Genomic DNA, 20,934 nt, shown 5'->3' on the forward strand with positions numbered 1-20,934 from the left:
CTCACAAGTAAGTAATCTCAAACACATTTAGTGATGTAGAGGTCTGGATGGTGGTCAGTCCATTGTTCTAAGAACACCAACAGCTTCTTTGATTTGCAAATTCTCTTCTCCTCCTTCTGTTTTCTTTTTCTCATGGCTTCTTGACAGCTACACATCCTTTCAGACTCATAGCGCTGCGTGGTCTTCTCACAGTGGAAGGATGGACAGAAACACCTGGGAATATTTTCCGATCTGAAGCAAAAGTGGAGCTTGATCTCTCTCTCAAAGATGAATGGGGACAGTTTTGGTGGTCTGTCAAGTCTAAGGTTGTTAGGAGTCTTATTATCTTTTAATAATTTTTTAAATTATAGCTTTGGGAACTGTTTTTTTTTCATTCATTTTCCTTTAATTTTCCACTTATGCAAGTGAATTATCTTATATCTCCTCAGAAATATCTCCTGAAAATGAATTTGTACTTCATAGCAATTTTGACTAAAAATTAAATAAATGAAAGGTGGTCTCTGACTTTTGCACAGTACTGTATATACGGAGTTGTCACTTTACCACAATGTGCCCAGTTTATCAGAAATAAATACTATACAGACACACTTTGTAGGTTTACAACTAGAGCCTATCCAGCCAAGTGGGGCTCTGTGGTAAAAAACTGACCACTGATGACAGGCTAGAGGACAGGTAATACAAACTGCACATCAACAGGTGGACTATAGACTGTGCACCAGCAAGGTGGAGCTACAAGATTTCTAATAAAGCGGCCAGCGAGTGCTTATAGACATTCAACTTTCCCACCCCTAGACAATTTCAAAGAGACAGCTCTTTTAGCATCTGTTTTATTGATTGTATACAAAAAGTATGATATGACATAATGCATTCTATATATAAGATATAACATTTTTTGACATTCAATGTACAAAAAAACCTAGATAGATACAGTAAGTCTTTAAAAAGCCACTCCAGACCTGAAGACCGGAGGCAGTCAGTAGTAGTTTTGTTTCTTATGTATGTCGTCCTGTAGCAGATTTCAGCCAGCCCCTCTGCCTTCCTCTCTTATGGCTCTCGGCCCGATGCAGATGGAGAAGCCTACAGGCGATGGCAGGGTGGGATGGGTGAGAAGGAGAGCAGGGGAGAGGCACACATGCCAAGAGGAGATGGAGGGGAGAGAGGGAGCTACACACAGTGCGCTAGTGCTTTAGACGAGGGCTTACTGACCTCTGGAGAAAATACTATATCCCAACAAAAAGCAAACAAAAAACTGCCACTCTATTATGGCTGTGCTTCAGCTGAGTGTATGGAGAGACTCATAGAATTGGAGATTATTCTGAAATTATACAATGACTGATCCACCTTTGCCTGATAAGCAGCGTTTTGTATTGTGCAACATTTATAACGAGACTTGTGCGAGTTTTTGATTGGATTTCTAGCTTTATGAAACAGGAGCAGTGCTACGTATGTGGGATGAAACAGCCAAAGAGCAAAACCAATGGATGATATAACAACAAACTAAAAACTGCCACAAGCTTGTATTTCACCTCAAACCATCCTTTTCTTTTCATTTAAAGAAAGAGTGCATTTCCTTACTTTTTTGCACAGATACACTGAGTGACCTAGTATGGCCACCTTATTAACCTACATAAATAGATCTCATCACTGCCCCTGCTGTCGGATATGTACAAAAACACAGCAATCTGAAAAAAGGCCTAAGCGGCACTTCTTAAAGATAAAGGAAAGAATCCCAACCCCAAAGTAGAGCAGGGCATACAGCAGGCTGCGCTTTATAACACAGCCTCAATGGAAGGAAACGCCTTTCACATCTCATGAACCCTAAAGAACACATGGCTCTTATGAGAAATGAAAATAAAACAATGATATGCTCTATGGACCATCCTCAGAATGTGACACCAGCTTTAAACAGGAACAATGTGCTCACATTCTGTTAAAACTGGATCCCTTTTTTTCAGTTTTAAAGGAAAATTCCAGCCCCTTTCATCCTAATCTCTATTTGCCACATCTGTAGCGTACAGTCAATTACCACAGAAAATAATTTCAACATGTTTCACATGTTGTGAAAGAAAACCTATTAACTTGAAACTCAGTGGGCAGTTGCTGAATTCTATGAATAAGCGCTTGAAATACTAAATCCACCGCACTCTAAATATACAGGTCTTAGGATGAGACAGACATGACAGAATGTCTTATTTAATGAAGTTTTATCCAACTTTTGAACACTGGAGCAAGACAGTGAAAAATTGAAGTAGCTCCAGTTGCTTTAGCTCTTCTGTGAGATCAGATGTGAAAATTCTGCCCACATAATGCAAATGTTTTACAAAAACACATACTTTGCACCAATGTTTACTGACAGAATTCAGTAACTGCCCAATAGTTTCTTTTATGAGTGCGTTTACAGTCAGTGAATCTCACTGAAATTACTGTCTGCGCTAATCAGCTGTACAATACAGGTGCTAAAGATAGAGATTAGGCTGAATGAGCTAAACATTTGGGAGACTATAATTTCTCTAAATTTCGATACAGATTGAAGGTCTGCATGTTCTTGAGTATAACATGTATGAGAAAATTTAACTTTACACAATCTTTTCCATTAATATCTATTGTCATCCACTGTTATACTGTTGTCATACTTGCTTACATTACGATACTTTTTATGTTGAATGCTCACTGTCCTATGTTTGATATGCTGCACTACATACGTTTGTTGCATGTGAACTGTATGGTCACAAATTGTATGTCTACTACATTTGCACCACTGTAGACTAGATATGATCTTTGTTGTACTGTACACTTGTATACTGATAATAAAATACTGAATTGACCTCACCAGCCTCTGAATATATGTATGACGATAATATGTCCACAAAGTCTGCCTATAGTAATGTCTACTGCAGTAGAAATAAGCTTTTGAACCACAATGCATCTGTAAGGCCATTTAGAAAGTAGAGCATGCCTGGAAAGTTGAGCCAGATTTGATGAAATAAGCTAGGGCTTTTGAGTCTTCCCAGTGTAAGCAGAGCACAAAAAATAAGTAATGCAGAGACAGAGAGGCAACACACACACGGCACATAAAGAGACATGGCAAGGAGTCAACGTGAAGGTAGGCAATGGAAAAGAAAGGGCAGGAAAAAAATTTTTTGAAAAGGCTTTTTAAAAGGGAAGGGAGAGTTGCCAGGACATCCACAGTGACCTCCTCCTCAAGGCTGAATTGAGCAAACATGAAAAAATATGACTAAATCTCACTTAACACAGAAAACCCAACACAAATCCAGCATTCCCTCATTTGTCTCCTCACAAAAAAGTCTGAAGGCATCAGTTTGGTGTTTGTAGGCAGTAACAGAAAAAGGGAGCAATATAAGATCAAACCAAAACATACAACAGGCTTGCAAAATAACTGTAAAACCAACAAAATACTGCAGTTCAAATAAATCTTTACCTCCAGTGATTTATAATCCGGTTTTGAGGCTCTGGAATGAGCATGATCACACCCTCATAGTAGCCAACTAACATCAGCCAAGATGGTTCTGACCTCCTTAAGCTGAAACAGCACAGGTGTTAGATGAAGTGCCACTGGCTATGTCCGATGTATGATAGCATGAGAACATAATTGTTTGAGGCAGAAGTGAACAATCAATTAAAATAACAGCTTGCAATGGAGAGTCTTCCTTTGTTTGGAGTTGTGGAGAAGTGACCGTCAGCAGCTTCCTCACAATCCCTTTTTCTTTCTAAGCAAGTGTTTCCAACGTATCCTGCTTTCTCCAGGAGAAACCATCAGTGCTTCAAACCCCACCAAAGACAGGGGTCCAGGCAGAGCATGTATTGGAGACACTTGTGTATTCGTTTAAGCTTATCCAGGACCATCCAGTTCACTCAGCTTTTAATATCCCCAGTGTTTCTCTTTAGGAGTGTATGTAGTTCCCTGGTTGAAGTCATAAAGCAGGAAAATAGAAACCATACAAAATAAGAAAAGGTGGGAAATCCAGAGAGAAAAAAAAAGAGAAAGATGATCCACAAAGCCTTCTTCAAGCACCGGTTAAGCAACTTCAGCTTCAGAGATATGAAGAGAAAGAGTTGGACGCTGCAATAGCTGCAGGTACAAAGACATTCATTTTCTGCAATGTACAGTAGATTCTGACTGATTTACATCAAGTGAACAGGGCGCTCCTTTCTTGTAATTCGGTTTGACGAACCTAATCTCCTCAAAAGCAACAATCCTCCTCCAGAAACACTGTTCAGTTTGTGTCCTCCAGTTTTCAGAAGAACGTTTATTGGAGCAGGGATTCATCCATATGTGCTATGGCTTACTGTGCTCCATAAGTGAGTCCCTTTAGCAAAATATTATCTGCTTGTAGACAGACCACAGACCATATTCATAGTCCACTTCTTCGAATTTCTGTGTGGATTTGGATTTCTGATTATAGATCCACATCAGGCCTGCTGCTGGAGGGCCCCGTGTGTATTCCTGAGAACTAACCTGTTCAGCATGTCAGTGCTGCAGTTAGAGGCGGACGCCCAGGTCAGTTTATGTGTGCACATGTTTGTCTGTGTGTGTATGTGTGTTTGCTGAGCTGGAGAGACCTGGCCTCAGTCTATCCTTTGATGGGTCTGGGAGGGGGTTTGCCGATTTCCACGGAGATGTTGGTGTAGAGCGGATACTTTTTAATGGAGACCAGGCGATACGTCAGCGAGCTGATTCCATCCTTCCTCATGGTGTTCTTTGTGTTCTGGATTTTATTGAATCTGTTAGAAGAGATGAAGAAAAAAGAAACATGACCAGCTGTGTTACAAAGCACATGTCTAGTATTTAGCATTGGCAAAGTCAGGTTTAAGCCCCAGCTTGATCCCTAGTAGTTTACAGCTATTGTTGTTTTCTGTTACAGCAATATGAATTCACAACACTATAAAATGGTTACTTATAATGGTTATATAAGTCAGTGCTAGACAGAATATAAAGCTTTCATAACAAGTAATAAACAAAGTATTACCAACACCAGAACCCATAAAGCTTCATTCCTGCATCTCCTAGAGTTCATCTGCACTGTTTCAGCTTAGTGGGGGCGTGGCATAGTCTCGTCTGGCAAGCTTAGCATCTCTACTTTTGTTAAAGAGCTGGATTTTCTGAGAAATTAATAAATATATTTAAGTCAATCAACATGCCAGCTTGTGTTGAAGAATGTGCTGGAATAAAAGTCAGTCTTCATTTCCATTTAACTGCCTTTTTTTTTTTCCAAAACACTGACAGATACTGAAAAATGGTAAAGAACCTCTTCTAGATTGCTGTACCACTGACAGCCAGCAGATGGCAGAACTGCCAAAGCAGTGAAAAAGCCGTTGATGCCTCTTCAGCACCTCCATCCACCAAGCCTCCTCCTGCAGTCTCAGGTGCAGCAGAGCAACATTCCAAACTATTCTCATTCTTCTCCTATTCGAAGCGCACAGCTGAAACAAGACGTTTCCCTTGAAACAGTGGTTTCATCTTCAAAGAGCAGCCCATGGCTTTCGCAAGATGTCTCTCTTATTAACTTGGACATCAAATACATCGACTCCACGTAACATCCTCCAGCACTGATCTTAGAGAATGAATAAAGTCTCACACCACCACACTGAATGCAAATGAAATGAGCCTTAAGCCTACGGCTCTGTCAGATAAAGAGAATAAGAAAGGACAAAGAGAGAGTGAAAGAGAGAGAGAGACTCTAGTTTCAGTCTAATGGGAGGATATTTAAATGAAACAGACTTACTGAACAGTGCAATACGTACGCATTAAGATCCATCAGACGCCAACAACCTCTAAATGATCTTACTGTGTAGCTAACATTCCTCGTCAGTGCAGGCTGCCCTAATAACCCTTTTTGAAGGTAAATGGACGTTAAATACCAACTGTGCCTTTGTCATGTTGTAGATTTGCATCAGACGTATTCTCTTCTGAGTGTAACTGACATGTCCACAACATACATGTCCTGTAGTTCTGAACAACATGGCCTCCTTGTCTGAGGGGACAGAGTTAAAGAGTGTTACACAAATTGCACCTCTTTGCATAATTTCACACATCTGACCTAGCGGTTTTGCCACTTTCATACGCAAGTGCTCCAAGTGTTCACAGCAGAGGGGCATTTTCACTTCAATTTGAATTCACATTGACAAGTGAGGCTAATTAATAAAAGAAATCATAAAGGATTTACAGCATAATAACCACCTGGATAACATGTCCCAAGACATCTCTGAATTGTGGCTAAATTAGGCAATTAGCAAAGCTCACAAGTAAACAACAGGCTTAATGATATACCTTCAACGAATATTACAGCTATATATTCTACATTTTCAATAACTGGGAGTAGAATTGCAATAATTAATTAACTGGTAGATTTTTGCTGGCATTGGCAATGCATTATACTGCTTATATATAGATATAGATATATGCTTATATATAGTATAGATGGAAAAAAAAATCTTTGCACTGTACTTTCTGTAACCTGACCTTCAACTTTTTGTACTGATACTGCACCATGAGGCACAGCCTGAGTATGGCCAAAGTGCTCAAGGTATCTAAATCTAAATGCCTCCTTTTCCTGGCTAACAGCTCTTTCTTTGTACAATCTTTCTGCAGCTGTGCATTCCACAGTCTTGATGTAATTCATACAGAACACCTACTTTTCACTGGAACATTGTTATTTATTGAAGAAACAAACTGCAAACTCTTTGTATCTAATGCCAAATAAAATGCTTTATATAACTGTGCTATGATCATTTATCAACCAAACATTCATTCATCTTTTCTCAGGTTTGTGTCTATTTCCTTACTTTTATCTACAACCAACCTGCCAGAGCCAACGGCTTATAAAAACAGTGGCCAAGAACAAGCTGACTCCCTGTTATTGATGTACATGAGGTACAACAGGTACTAGGTCTTAGGACAGAACCCTGAGGCACCCCACAAATTATCTTTGCTCTGATAGTGTTCCAACCTTATTGTACACCTTAGACACGATAATACAGTTTTTTTTATATTGATACCTTTCAGTTTGCATAGCAAAACCCAGTGGCCATGAGTGCTAAATGTAGTTGATGTAATCTAGATACAATAATCAGGGTAGAGGAGAGCAGTCTTGTCTAAACAAACTGCAAGCTATATAAAATCATGCACTAAGATTTTCTAACCATCTGTCTAGGGATGTACTTTTTCTACAACCTTGGACACAATGTTCATTGGTCTGTAACAGTGTTTCCCAATCCAGACCTCTGGGACTCCCAAACAGTCCACACTGCCTTATGGCAGCTACCAACACACCTGAACAAAGCAACCAAGTACAGCTATGCTGGGAGCTGGGATAAGGCATGAATATAAACTGTTCAAGGGTTCTCAAGGACTGAACTAGTAAACACAGACCTACAGCAATCTTATCAATCAAGATTTCAGAGTTTTAGCTCTGGAGCTCACTGGATGTTTCTAGTGGGTGTTAGCTTAACACCCACTAGATCATTGTAGCCAATTCTAGCCACGCATCATTTTAGCCAATTTGTAGTCCTACTTTCCTGATATTAAGGTCTGTGTTTTCTTTATTTTCGTACAGTGAGAACATTTAAAACCAGTGTTTTCAGAACACAACAGGGTAACCAGGGTCTGCACTTGGGATTAAGTGTTTTGTTCCAGACCACAATGACAGTCCTCAGGGACCTTAGAACCTACATCTGTCCCGGACTCCATTTCCTTGCGATTGACCCTGCAACCCTTCAGTTCCCAACCATAAGGTCTGAATCACAACTGAAGCCTGCTTCCTTATCAGCCAGGATTGACAATATGGACCAGTACCTAAGCCCCCATATTATTCAGTGCCAGAAAAGTTCTTTAAAAAATGACATCCGTCTGAAGATTTTCTGCTTAATTGACTTGGAACTCGACAACCTGAACTTCTCCTGTAGAAGCCACAACAAAAGAGAACACCGTTAAATGAGTCCTCCTAAAGCCTGGCGTGATTTATACCCAGCTATCAGCTTCCATATCATCGGGCAAGCCTGCAAAGCCTATTAGTGCCGCTAGACTGTCCAAAGCCGATGATTTATGTCCACAGGTTGAATGACATTAGCGAGTATGAGAGGGCTCATATTGGACTGGAGTTAATATTCATGAAGGCTGGTGTGCGGAAGTGCTAACTAATCAGCGGAATGTTGATGAATAGTGCACTGCCTTCCTCTGGCAAGTGTGCTGTCTCATTACTAAGGCTGAAGCTCTTTCGCTAAAGTGACCAAACAAAGGCGCCTATGGCAGTGACAGAGTGGTAGAGAGGGTAAACATTCATCAACAGAAACAAACCGTCTGGGTAAACAACAGTCATGCCTGCAGAACGTAAGCACCTTCTCTCCACCTTCCTCTCTCTCTCTCGTTCTCTTTCTCACTGGCCTTTATCTACAGGAAGAACCACTAGCATGCAGTATTATAAAGGCAGATAGAAGCCCGGCTGGACACTAACATTAAACACATTCAGGGGTCAGAGTGGAGTTCACTTGCTTGAGGCAAACTCATCCATTTTCAGGGAGCCTAAGTTAGGACACTATTAAACCAGGCAGGAACTTTGTTGGGTGTTTAGATGCAATCTTGCATTTTATAGCAGGAGTGGTATTTTCCAAAAGCAGGCCTTCAGTCTGTGGTTAAAGGGGAATTCCACCAGGTTTTCTAAATTTCTGTCTAATTAAATCCTTAACATGTAGACAAAGTCATTCAGAGTGGTTTGATATGAACTGCTCAGTTCTAGAGAAACTGAACAGTCAGAACTGTTCACAGTGGTGTTGATAGGAACGAGAGGTCTGAAGAGTTTAATGCCCCTAAAAGCTCCCTCACAGCAAGTTATTACACAAAATGGTTACAAACACATCACCTGATGTGTGAGACGTTGTTTTCCAGTAGTTATGAAATAAGCTTTTTGGCTATTTTTTTTAAATTACAGACAGGTACATGCAGGGATTAAAAAAATAGATAAATAAAATGGCAAAACAGCACCCAAAGAAACATATTTTTCCCAGATTTACCATTATTTCATCATCATGTAAAAACATATAAAACATGGAAAAATATACAAGCAGGTTGACTGGTGATTTTAGATAGAAAATAAAATGAGTATATTTGTGTTACAGACATGGCAACCTCACATCAAACCACTCTGAATGACTTTGTTTAAATCTTATTGATATAATTTTGAACAATTGGTGGAATTACCCTTTAAGGATACTACAAGCTGTTTGTTTATGTAGAAGACTGCCCTCAAAATTAGTTCATGATTAAGATATGACAGACTCCTGCTTAATCAACCCTAATGGAGCAAAGCTAAGGTCCTTACACGTTTAATCAAACAGGAGGCCAACCATGCGCTCCTAAACATAGAAAGCCAGGAACACACACATGGCATCAATACGAGCTGCTTAAATAGACAGCCGTCATTATCTAAGGGCTCTTCAACCTTCTGAAATTTCAAGAAACCTTTTAAGCTAAGACTAAACCTCTTATTACGCACAATGAGCCATCTTGAAATAATCCCCCCAAAAATCAAGGGTGACTGAGATTGTCTTGCAGAAGAATCTCTCCCCTTCTCTGTAATGCAAGTTGTCATGTATGAATCAGAAGTTAAAATGAGCTGTTTCTAGCTACCTGCACCTTAATCCAGTCTAAGCAGAGTGAGACAGAGAGTGATGAAGAAATCTATCAAAGAAATAGAGGACAGGGTCGAACACAGTGGCTCTAATTCAGCATCCCAGTCCCACTTAGACTACGGATCTTCATTTGTGTCATATAAACAGCTAGTTTATCCTCCAACTAGGGACCAGCTGACAACCTGGCACTTCATAAAAAGTGATAGAGTGAAACTTTGCTAGTTTGCTAGTTTGACAGAAGCAGGTATTTTATGACTCAGAGAAAAGGATGCTGGACTAGCTTTGGAGATGAACTTTCAGTAGTAATGAGTTGAGCTAAACCAAATGTAACTTAAAGGGTAATTTGACGTATTAAAAAAAAAATTCTCTAAAATTCCGTCACTGATAGCTTGACATGGTCCACTGTAGATTAACTCACTGAATTAATTCTTTACGATGGTGGTGACAGGGGTTGCGATGTCTAGCATACAAATACAGCCATTTTATTTATGGTTAAAAACAACTAGTAAATCTACATGTCTTCTGAGTTTTCAATATGTAATATTGACAATGGTGAAATGGTGATAAATCAAAAAAAATCTCAGATCTCAAACTGTGAAAATGTAAAACAATGTCTCAGGCATGATTTTTCATAATCATTTCTTCGGATAACTTTCTGTAAGGGAGCTTTTAGAATCATTAAACTCTTCAGGCCTCTGGTTTCTATCATCACCACTGTGAGCAGTTCCGACTCTGTGAGTTTCTGTAACTACTCTATATGATTTTGTTTACATCTTAACCATTTAATTATGCAGGTTTTTTTTTTAACTGGTGGATTTCCCCTTTTACATTGGCCTAACTTCATTGAAACCATCAGTTAAATGTATTAGTGGGGCATAGCAAACTTAAACTTGCAATACAATGACATTTGTATTAGTAGTAATTCAAAAATGTATTGCTTTATAAGTTTTTGTGTGTGTTTCTTATTTAAAGCGTCCTTTGGTGTTAATTCTTCTACCTAAAAGCACAAAACCATCTTCCTTTGAGATTTTTTTTTTCACTAAAAAAAAAAGTTATTTTCTTATACATATATTGTATATCTTATAAGAGCAGTAGTGGGCAGTAAAAAAAAAATGTATATCACAGTATGGCAAAAATTTCTGCTGGTCTCTCTATATCATGGAATAGTGTGTTTATATACATATTTTTAAAATAATACCATTTAAAATGCCTAAGTAAACCTATTTTATAGGCTAGCAATGGCTTATTATTGTGGGATGTCCCTTCATTTTAACAATAACCATATTTAACAACTGGAGTAAATGCAAAATATTTTTATTGTGTAAAATAGTGACACCACAACTGAGCAGTATATAGATAAACCTTTGAGGCATACATTGAATCATGCAGCAGTTTTTCTGGGCCTAGCAAAATGGTGCCAAATGTTGTTTTTACATACAAATTTCTCAAGTGATTTGTTCCATCTGTGCGTTCAAGACACTCATGCTTAGATCTACAACCATCAGACACTGCTGGGGTCTGGTAAATATTTCAAGTAATTCACACTATCACTAGCAGTGAGGACAAGGCCTAGAGACTGCTGTGTTGTCTGATGGAGGGAGGCAGTACAAAAGAGACAGAAGAGCGGCAAGTGGGCTGGTGTGCATGCTAAGCTAAAGGCCTTTTTTTTTTTACATATTTCTCACTAATGTTCACTCCTTTCCACAAAGTGGTGCACAACTTTTTTTTTATTCAGCTAAATGGGTTAACATTAGCTTGTTGTAATGTTTGTACATTCTGTTTTGTACACTTATTTGTGGAATACTTGTACAGAGGCTGTGACTAATACTTTTAGAAGAATTAAGCAGGTGTATAGGTTGAAGTGATACATTGCCCACTGCTGTCTCAGATTGTACTGCAACTCAATGTGACACATACCGTATTATGAAGTGCAGTACCTGTCAATATACCAGCCCTACTGCTACCATATGAATCCAGATTTAGGTCCCATTTAAGCATCTACTGTCCTTACTGCAAGAGAATGCAATCCTCAAACTGTAAATATAGAACAGGCAAAACATAACACCAGGCAGGGCTGAATTTCATCACCCACTGTTTGAGTGAGAACAGCAGAACAGTAAAGTGCTTTAATTGACCATCAATACAGTTATGCAAAGTGGAAGCATAATGAAAATTACAATTACACTCTTTGATGAGCAATTTCCATTGACTATTATCTCTGACGAGCAATAATTAAAGCGCTTGTCTATCCTGCTCATTTGTAAGGTGACATTTGGCTAATACAGGCTAGTCTAAAACTGAACGTGTTACACTTGTCTTGGGGAATGAAAGTGGTGGCGTTAACATGTACAAAGGCCCGTATTACCAGAGGGCAGCATCTATAGTGTTCATAAATAAAGCACTTAACCCATCACTTCCCCCATTCGTGTGCATTCTTCCAGCAGAGACCTTCTCAAAGGAATTGCTCTGGGTTAACTGAAGCCTATAAAAACACTCCACGGCAAAGTTCTGAGTCCGTATGGGTGGGAGCAGAGGGAGGGGCCGCAGGTAGCCGATTATTCCGATGCATGACAGAACCCAAACAAACCGCCTGCCTGTGACAGAAGGCCCACTTCAGCACCACTGGATGGGGTTCATTACTGTCAGCGCAGATGCGCAGCTCTCCTCCACTCCTCCTTCCCTCCAGTGGAGAGAAATTTAGCATGTAGCGTGCAGCTAAAGGAGAGAGGAGAGCTCATTATCTCCATTATCAGAATCAGTCGTTGAGAGAAAGAAAGACAGAGAGGGGGGTGCAGACAGAGCAGATAGGCAGAAAGAAAGAAAGAAAGAAAGAAAGAAAAGATGGGACAGACAAAGCAGAGAGAGAGTGAGAGAGAGATGATGGGCAGATAGATGGGGGAAAGAAAGAAAGAAAGAAAGAAAGAAAGAAAGAAAGAAAGAAAGAAAGCAAAGAAACAAAGAAAGAAACAAAGAAAGAAAGAAGAGCAGAGAGAGACAGATAGAGAGATGATGGGCAGACAGATGATGGAAAAGGGAAAGAAAGAAAGAAAGAAAGAAAAAGAAAGAAAGAAAGAAAGGAAAGACAGACAGCAGAGAGAGAGACAGACAGAGATAGAGAGATGATGGGCAGATAGATGAGGGAAAGAAAGAAAAAGAAAGAAAAAAAGCAAGAAAGAATGAAAGAAAAAGAAAGAATAGATTGACAGAGAGCAGAGAGAGAAAGACAAAGGGAGAGGGAGAGAGAGAGAGGAAGAGGGAGAGAGGGAGGTAAAGAAAAAGGAGAGGGAGAGAAAGAAAAGAAAGAAAAGTAGGCAGACAGAGCAGAGAGAAGGGGAAAGAGGGATAGAGAGAGGTAAAGAGCGAGGGAGAGATGAACACAAGAGGCTAAGAAGGTGGGCAGATAAAGCAGAGAGAGAGAAACAGAAAGAAAGAGTAATAGAGGGAGAAGGTGGGGCAGATATAGCAGAGAGAAAGAGCGAGAGAGAGAAGATAAAGAAAGAGATAGACAGCAATAGAGGGAGAGAGACTTAAGAAGGTGGTCAGGGCATTAAAAGTGAAAAAGTGATAGAGAAAGAAAGGGAGGGAATGAGATATAGAGAGAGAAAGATGGAAAAGGCCGACATGTAGGCAGAGCGGGGAGCGAGAGAGATGCAGAGAAAGAAAGTGCACTTCACTCAGATCCACTCAGTGCTGAGATGAGATGAGCTGCAGCTCACGCCAGAGAAAAGACCATCGCCAACTTTTAATGGCTGTCCTGCTCTTCTGTCTCGCTGTCTCACCATGAGCCCCATCTACGACTGATAAAGAGCGAGCTAACCTCTCACTGCCTGTGTCAGCTGCTGGAATTGTTTTGCAATTTGTTGCTCTTCACTGCATTCTCTTTGCCTGAGAACAATCCATCTTCACAACCCAACATACAAGAGATGGGGCCTCTGATTGGGCTTTTTTCATTCAGTGACACCCACTGATACCAGGACTTTTCAAACTCCGAATAAACTCTAACTCAACATGAGTTCATATGATCAAATCCATGGAAAAAGCAGAGGTGCACAACTCTAACTGCACTTGGAGTGTGAAAAGGAAAAGTTGAACATCAGTTCACATGAGGACGCTGCTACTCTCCAGCATGCTGTATGACTCATACAAGCGGCCTTTACAAAGCGCACATTCTTTATTTAAAACTCCTTTGTACTTTCGTATTATTTTCCTCCAGTTCAGTCATCTCTAATGCACAATTCATACGTATCTCTATTCTCATACTGCATGACCATGCTACCAATGTGCAATCTGAAAGAGAAGCTTGTGAAGCCTGATCCTCATATTTTCATACTCCAAGACACATTTAGATGCCCATCAGGTGACTAAACAAACAGACACCCAGACTGGACAGAAAGAGGCAATCATTCATTCCTCCATTCTCCACGGCAGCCAATTACGTTCCTGTGGTCTCCCAGTCATGGACGGTGCAACGGCACCACTAGGATTCGATCCCAATCACGGGATGCTTTACAAAATTCTACACAGAGCTCACTTTGCAAGTTCTACTAGGAAGGCACTAGTTTTGGCCACAAAAATGTCCAGCCATAAATGGGCAAAAATAAATAAGTCTATAAGAAATGTTTATCTTTTTCTGAAATGTAGACATATCAGTACTTAATCTTCAGTTAAACAGTATGCACAGATACATGCTATCTTATAGAACTAAAAAAAAACATGGAAATTTGACTTTTTGCAATCATTTATTAAAAAAAACCTGAGAAGTCATTTTGTGTGTTGAAAAAGGAAGTACACCCCTGGCTTCAGTAACTAGTACTGCCCTTTTTGGCAGAAACAACTTTATGTAGACATTTACGTAACTGTTTACGAGTTTCTGACATCTACTGCGAGACATTTTTGCTGTGCAATGTTTCAGGGGTTTCTTGCATGTACAGCTCATTTCAAATCCCCCCATAGCATTTCAATGGGATTCAGCTCTGGGCCTTAACTAGGCCATTCCTTGTAAGATTTATTTATATGTTTAGAATCATTATCCTGTTGGAAGGTCCAATTCTTCAGCTTCAACTTTTTACAGATCACAGTCTCCTCAAGCACTCTCTGGTGTTAAAGAGAATTCATAGTCAATTTGATGACTGCAAGTTGGCCAGGCCCTGAGGCAGCACAGAAGAGCCCCAAACCATAACATTTCCACAACCAAGCCTTACAGTTGGTATGAGGTTCTGCTGATCAAATGCTGGTTTTTGCCAAATATGGATTCTGGTATTGTGGCCAAATAACTATCTTTGACTTGTCTATCCATAGCACATTGTTCCAGAAGTCCCGATCCTTACCTAGATGTTTCTTAGCAAACTTTAGTCTTGCCACAATGTTCTTTTTAGACAGCAAAGGCTTCCTCTCATGTAGGTAAATTTGTGCAATGTTTTTCTAACAATAGCACTTTTATATCTACAGTGGGAAGAGCTACCTGTAGATCTTGTGATTAGGGTTCTTAGAGACTTCCTTTAGCATCTTACGGACTGTTCTTGGGTTAAATTTGCTGAGGCAGCGTGCCCGGGACAAGTTGGCAGTGGTTTTAAATCTTCTGAACAGTAGAATGATTGATTTCCAATACTTTGGATATCTGCTTAAACCCCCTCCCAGATTCTCAGGGAGGCCTCCGAGAGCTCTTTTGATCTAGACATGATAGTACCACACATTCCAATAATAAAGAGCAAACCAGACCAGATATCTGAGGTTTAAATAAGACAAGTTCCTCCACAATATTCTTTAAAAGTGTGCTAATGATTAACATCTGATTTTATCTTGACACATTTAGAGTAGTGATATATGTAGGGCTCTACTTACCTTTTCCACATTGCTTTACTGTTCATTTCAATGATATAAAGGATGACAAAAATAATAATTCTAAGTGTCACTTGTTAAATTATATCTCCTTTATCTATCAGCACTGTTATACATAAGGACTTGATATCTGTATCTCCAAACATGTTGAAAAAGTCAAAACTTTTGGTGTAGACTTACTTCTTCATGACATATACGGAGTGGCCTCAATACACAAATGTACATAATAATATTAATATTAAGAGTAATAGTAATAATAATAATAATAATAAGTGGAATGCAGTACAATAATATTGGACGCCTTATGACAGCAGTGCCATTCCTGCCTGAAGGCACATGGTCTATGCGTCCCATGCTGGCAATCCTCACCTTGTGCCTCAAAACGAAAGTGGTCTTATTTCATAATTAATTTCATAATTTTGACAGGATGTGTCTACTGCTATGTCCTGAGTGAATCCGAAGACAGAGATTTAGCTAGCTCTCCAGCTAGGCCTAATTTAGCACAGTAATGTACCTACTATGCAGCAGCACTAGCATAGTAGTACAGATTTGGAGCTAGCTAATGTTAACTTGACGAACTCTTTAAAAGGAATAATTCCAAAAATAGCAATCGACACATTAAATTACTATTAAAGTTTACATACTATTGCACTTAGTGGTCATGTACTAGTGCTTGATGACTTTATCTTCACCTGGAACAACCAAAAAAAGCTAAATAAGGCTGCTTAAACTGCAAGATAATGGGAAAATTCCAACTGAAGTCAGACATAGCTTTACCTTAAATACATGTTCTCACGTTATTTTACCTGTCTTAGGTCATCATTATAGTAAGACCCATGATGTGTTTTAATGAACATGTTTCTGCTTTCTTGCATTATTTGTTGGCCTTATTTTGGTAGTGTTGGGAGAACATGAAGGTGGCATTGAAAGGTGTATAGCACCACCTGCTGCTTTCTTGAGAGACACTTGAGCATGCTTGTTTGAATAATGAGTGTCAGTCAGGGATACATCAGTCAGTGACTCAATAAGAGACATCAACTCCCTTAGGCTAGCCCTCTGGATAGCCCATCAACAAAAGTGCTTGTAGTTTTTTTTTTTATAAAGTTTCATTCATGAACAAGAAGCTAAATAAACTAATACAGATAAATTGATGTAACAGCACAAAAGGGTTAAAAGGGAAATAAATAAACCCTCACGTCCTGAATTTCAAGTTTGGTTTTAGCCAAGAATTTTCACTATGGAGCATCACTGAGTACACTGACATTGTTCATTCAATATAAAGGCGCTGAAAGAAGCACCTCCTCCTACACATTTCTTCTTCGTACGAGCCTGAGAAAAGCACGCTGGCCTGCCAGTGTTCAAGCACACACATTTGTGAGCAACGTGATCTTAAATTGCTCTTGTACATTTCAGATCAATGTATCAAAAGCCACAGAGTGGGAGTGAATATAGTGCCTCTACAGCAGAGTGCTGCAGCTCAATGCAAGTAAACTCTGTTATTTATATAGACCAGAGAGTGTGCTGTGAGTGTGAGTGTTAATGATGCAGCGGGAGGCAGGGGGCTCACCTCTGGGGGTTTGGTTCATTGTGCTTATCCCTCTCATGCTTTATCATCCTGTACCGACCAATCCGCACATCCGGCCGAGAGACCTTCATACCATTCAGAGTAATCCTGAAAGAGAGAGAGAGAGAGAGAGCGAGAGAGAGAGAGAGAGAGAGAGAGAGAGAGAGAGAGAGAGCGAGAGAGAGAGAGAGAGAGAGAGAAATAAACAAAAACAATGAAAGAAAATACAGACAGAATTAATGAATGAAAGAAAAAAAAGAAATAAAGAAAAGAACAACCAAAAACAAAGAAATTGAAAAAAGAAAACCAATAGACAAAAATACAGAAATACACAAAGAAAGAAAGAAAGAGTTGGTTCTAGAGTTAGTTTATGGCAGTAAATCAGTGCAGACTGAGGCTGTTCAGCCTCTACAGTGTGGAGTGAAGATCAGAGAGCAACTCGTCTGACTGATCTCCATGTTTTTGTGTTCCAGTCTCTTAAACGTAGTCAAGCTTGACATCATTATTTGTTGTGTTTCAGGAGCTTCACTGATTAACAATAAAGAAGAATCAGCTTTCCCTCATCCAAACCTCGTTAGCACCTGAGCACAAACACATGCAGAAGCGAGTGAAGTGAACAGAATGAAAACTGGGTAAAATAATTAGAGCTGGCTCTTTTTCCTGGAGACACCGGCCAACTCAGGACTCTTCCACTCTTCCACAGCTCCATTTTCCTGAATAAGCTTAGACCGAGTGAAGCCTGCTGGAACAATCTGCGCTGCTCTAATCTCCTGGCTGAGCTCCGTCTTCAGGCATTACAGCGCATCTTTCTTTGTCATGTGATCGTCACGTTGTTGTGTTTCTAAAGATCGGATGTTTTTCTTAAAGCGCTTGATTATATGGAAATCCCTCCAATTTGTGTGAGGACGCGTGTGCATGTTTGCGCGAGAGGTTTTGTCCCCCCTAATAAAACAAGACCGAGACCCTCGTCATAAATTATTCAGCATGAGGGGGGGTTTGTTTTTAATCTCTGTGTATTCTTGACCTAGAAACTGTGGAGATTTCACAGGAGCAGCGCTGAGATTATGATGAAAATGCAAGATAGAGGTGGGGGGGGCATGCTGAGAAAGAGAGACAAAGAGAGATGGAGAGAAATACAGATAGGCAGAGAGAGAGCTATAGAAAGAGTGAAAAAGAGGGATGAGGAATGGAGAAAAATAATGAGTGAGTGAGGTGGAGAGAAAGAGTGCAAGAGAGAGAAAGAAAGAGATGGATAGAAACAGAGAGAGAGAAAAAGAGAGGGATGGAGAGGAATTAAGAGAAAAAGAGAGGCATAGAGACGGATAAAGAGATGGAAAGAAAAAGAAAGTGAGGAACAGATGGAGAGAAAGAGAGAGAAAGAAAGAGAGAGATGGAGAGAAAGAGATAGGCAGAGAGAGCAACAGAAAGAGAAAAAAGAGGGATGAGAGGAATGAAAAAGAGAAAGAGTAAGTGAGGTGGAGAGAAAGAGAGTGGAAGAGAGAAAGAAAGATGAGAGAAACAGAGAGAGATAAAGAAAGGGAGGAAAGGAGTGAAAAAGAGACACGCAGAGAGATAAAGAGATGGAAAGAAAAAGAAAGAAAGAGCGAGAAAAAGATGGAGAGAAACAGAGAGAGTGAGAGACAGAGACAGAGAGAGTAAACAGTAAGGCAGGGACATGCTATGAAATGCTAAGCACAGCTGTTCAGGGTGTTGATGTGTTGCTGTAACGCTGCTGAATAAAGCTGTGTGTTCTTAATCACTCTTAGAGCGAGTTTCAGTAGCTGTTAACGTCTGTGTTGAGCTGGAGATGCTCCCATCTCGGATGTCCAAACCGAGAAGCAGCTCAAACCAAAAACACGCACATCAACTGTGTTCATGATGCTAATTAGCATTTGGCTCAAGTTCTAAACACCTGCAGCTGCTGACCTGATTAGCAAGCAGCCTGAGTACTGAGAGTGAATCTGACCAGCAAACCAACACAGACACACACACACTTATGCAAGGGTGGAGAATACTAATTGTACTTAGTTACTACTTAGGTATTGTTTTGGAAGATCTGCACTTTACTCAAGTACCATCGGAACTGAATACTTGTTTTATTCAATGACATTTCCAATAGAAAAAACATCCCTTTTACTGCTTACAATTTCATTCAGACCTTCATATCTCAAAGACCAGATTTTTCTCCTTTTCTCTTGCAATTCAGTAAAATTCATGTGAATTTATTTGCCTATTCAGACAAATGGGATTGTGGAAGAGTGCTTTTTTATTAAAAAGTCTGACCAAATTCTTATCACTGTGAAATGAACTGGCCATAACAATGCTAATCCATCTTTGTGTGCGGACCAGAACTGCTCATTGGTCACTGCCTCACACACCACCAAACAAAGACTGATACCAGCCTGATTCCGACTACTGGGGATCAGATCAGTGACATCTCCACTCAGAGATTTACAGTCAGGTCAGATTCAAACCTATCAGTTAACTCAACTGCTGTACATGGAGTTGGACATTGGTGTGGTTTAAGCATCTGAATCTTTCTTCTAAGGCATGTACACACACACACACACACACACACACACACACACTCCTGTATATGCGTGTTGAGAGAGGTTTGACCAGAAGAAGTTGAAGGAAGGAAAATGACAAACCAGCAATTATTGTATGCCCACACTGAACGTAACTGCATTATTTGGGGCTGAATAACTCAAGATAACTCATTTAGCAAATGAGACGAGCTGTGATTAGGAAAGATTTCCTCTATATAGTGAGGGTTATAATTAAAACTCTTGACTGGATGCTCATTTTGGCTCAGCACATACATATAACCACTCTCTCTCTCGCTCTGATTGGATTAAGGGTGAATTTCTCCAGACCCTCTCCCTCCCTCCCTCTCCACAAGTTCAGTTAATTGCATTAGACCCGTGGAGTCGGAGGGAATTGGAATCATTAGTACTGCTTCATGTCTCCTCGACCAGAGCCGAAATGAAAGTGGAGTGGGAGAACAGAGAGAGTGAGAGAGAGAGAGAGAGAGAGAGAGAGAGAGAGAGAGAGAGAGAGAGAAAGAGAGAGAGAGAGAGAGAGAGAAATAGGTTGAATCAGGTTAAATTGAGCCACTCCTCTTTGGGCACGGTGCTGACTGCATGAAATCTTTACCCCTTCTCGCTCTCTCATACATCACAGTAGATGAGCTCATTGCCCTGGTCAGTAACTCCACTGCCCTCTTCTGAAAGCCTTGACCTGAACTTTCTTAACAGCAGACCTACCCCTGTAAAGGTTGCTATGAGCTGTCTTGCATAGAAATCAGGGCTTGTATTATACAGCTGATAGACGCTAAGTGACAAATCAACATCTGACAAATTGTTGTAATGTCAGAACAGCGTTCAGCTGTTCAAATCTCCTTCAGACCAGAAGCTTTTCACTATGTGCTTTTTTATAGTTTAGAAAACACTGCTAATGTTTTTTGTCCCAAGTGTTGCATGATCCTAAATTTTTGATGGCTGATTAAGATCACCCGCCAAAATGACACTGGATCTTCTGAATTACGAGGTTGTTTAGCAGTCAAAATATGAATAATTTTACATATATAAGCATGTTAACATTCTTCTATAATGAAATGACGCTGCATGGAAATAAATTTACTATTAAACTTAAGCACTGTTATATACCAACACTAGCTACTCACACTGTAGCTACCACTGCTAAAGCAACTTAACACACTTAACAAAGCTTGAGGTCAGTTTAACACGCAACTGTGTTAGCTTGCAAGTAGCAATACTTGTATTTCTGCTGCTTAGTGACCTCGTAACTCAGAGGTGACGTTCTGAGAAAGAATGTCAGCACGGCAAACTTTATCAGCTTTGAAACATTTTAGTTTACCAAAGGGC

The 20,934-nt window shown here is 39.9% G+C and overlaps 1 protein-coding gene across 1 annotated transcript in view; it reads right to left on the reverse strand.

The window, feature by feature from the left end:
• Window positions 1–811: 811 nt before the first annotated feature.
• Window positions 812–20,934, reverse strand: part of b4galt2 (UDP-Gal:betaGlcNAc beta 1,4- galactosyltransferase, polypeptide 2) — a 160,753-nt gene continuing 140,630 nt past the window's right edge. Inside the window, exons 6-7 of the mRNA XM_036596602.1 lie at window positions 17,051–17,155; window positions 812–4,743 (exon numbers count right to left, since the gene is read on the reverse strand). Of these exons, the coding sequence (XP_036452495.1) occupies window positions 4,593–4,743; window positions 17,051–17,155 (256 nt within the window). The 3' untranslated portion in view covers window positions 812–4,592. The remainder of the gene's footprint in view (window positions 4,744–17,050; window positions 17,156–20,934) is intronic.

Source organism: Colossoma macropomum, unplaced genomic scaffold (assembly GCF_904425465.1).
Source record: "Colossoma macropomum unplaced genomic scaffold, Colossoma_macropomum, whole genome shotgun sequence".
Lineage (NCBI taxonomy): Eukaryota > Metazoa > Chordata > Actinopteri > Characiformes > Serrasalmidae > Colossoma > Colossoma macropomum.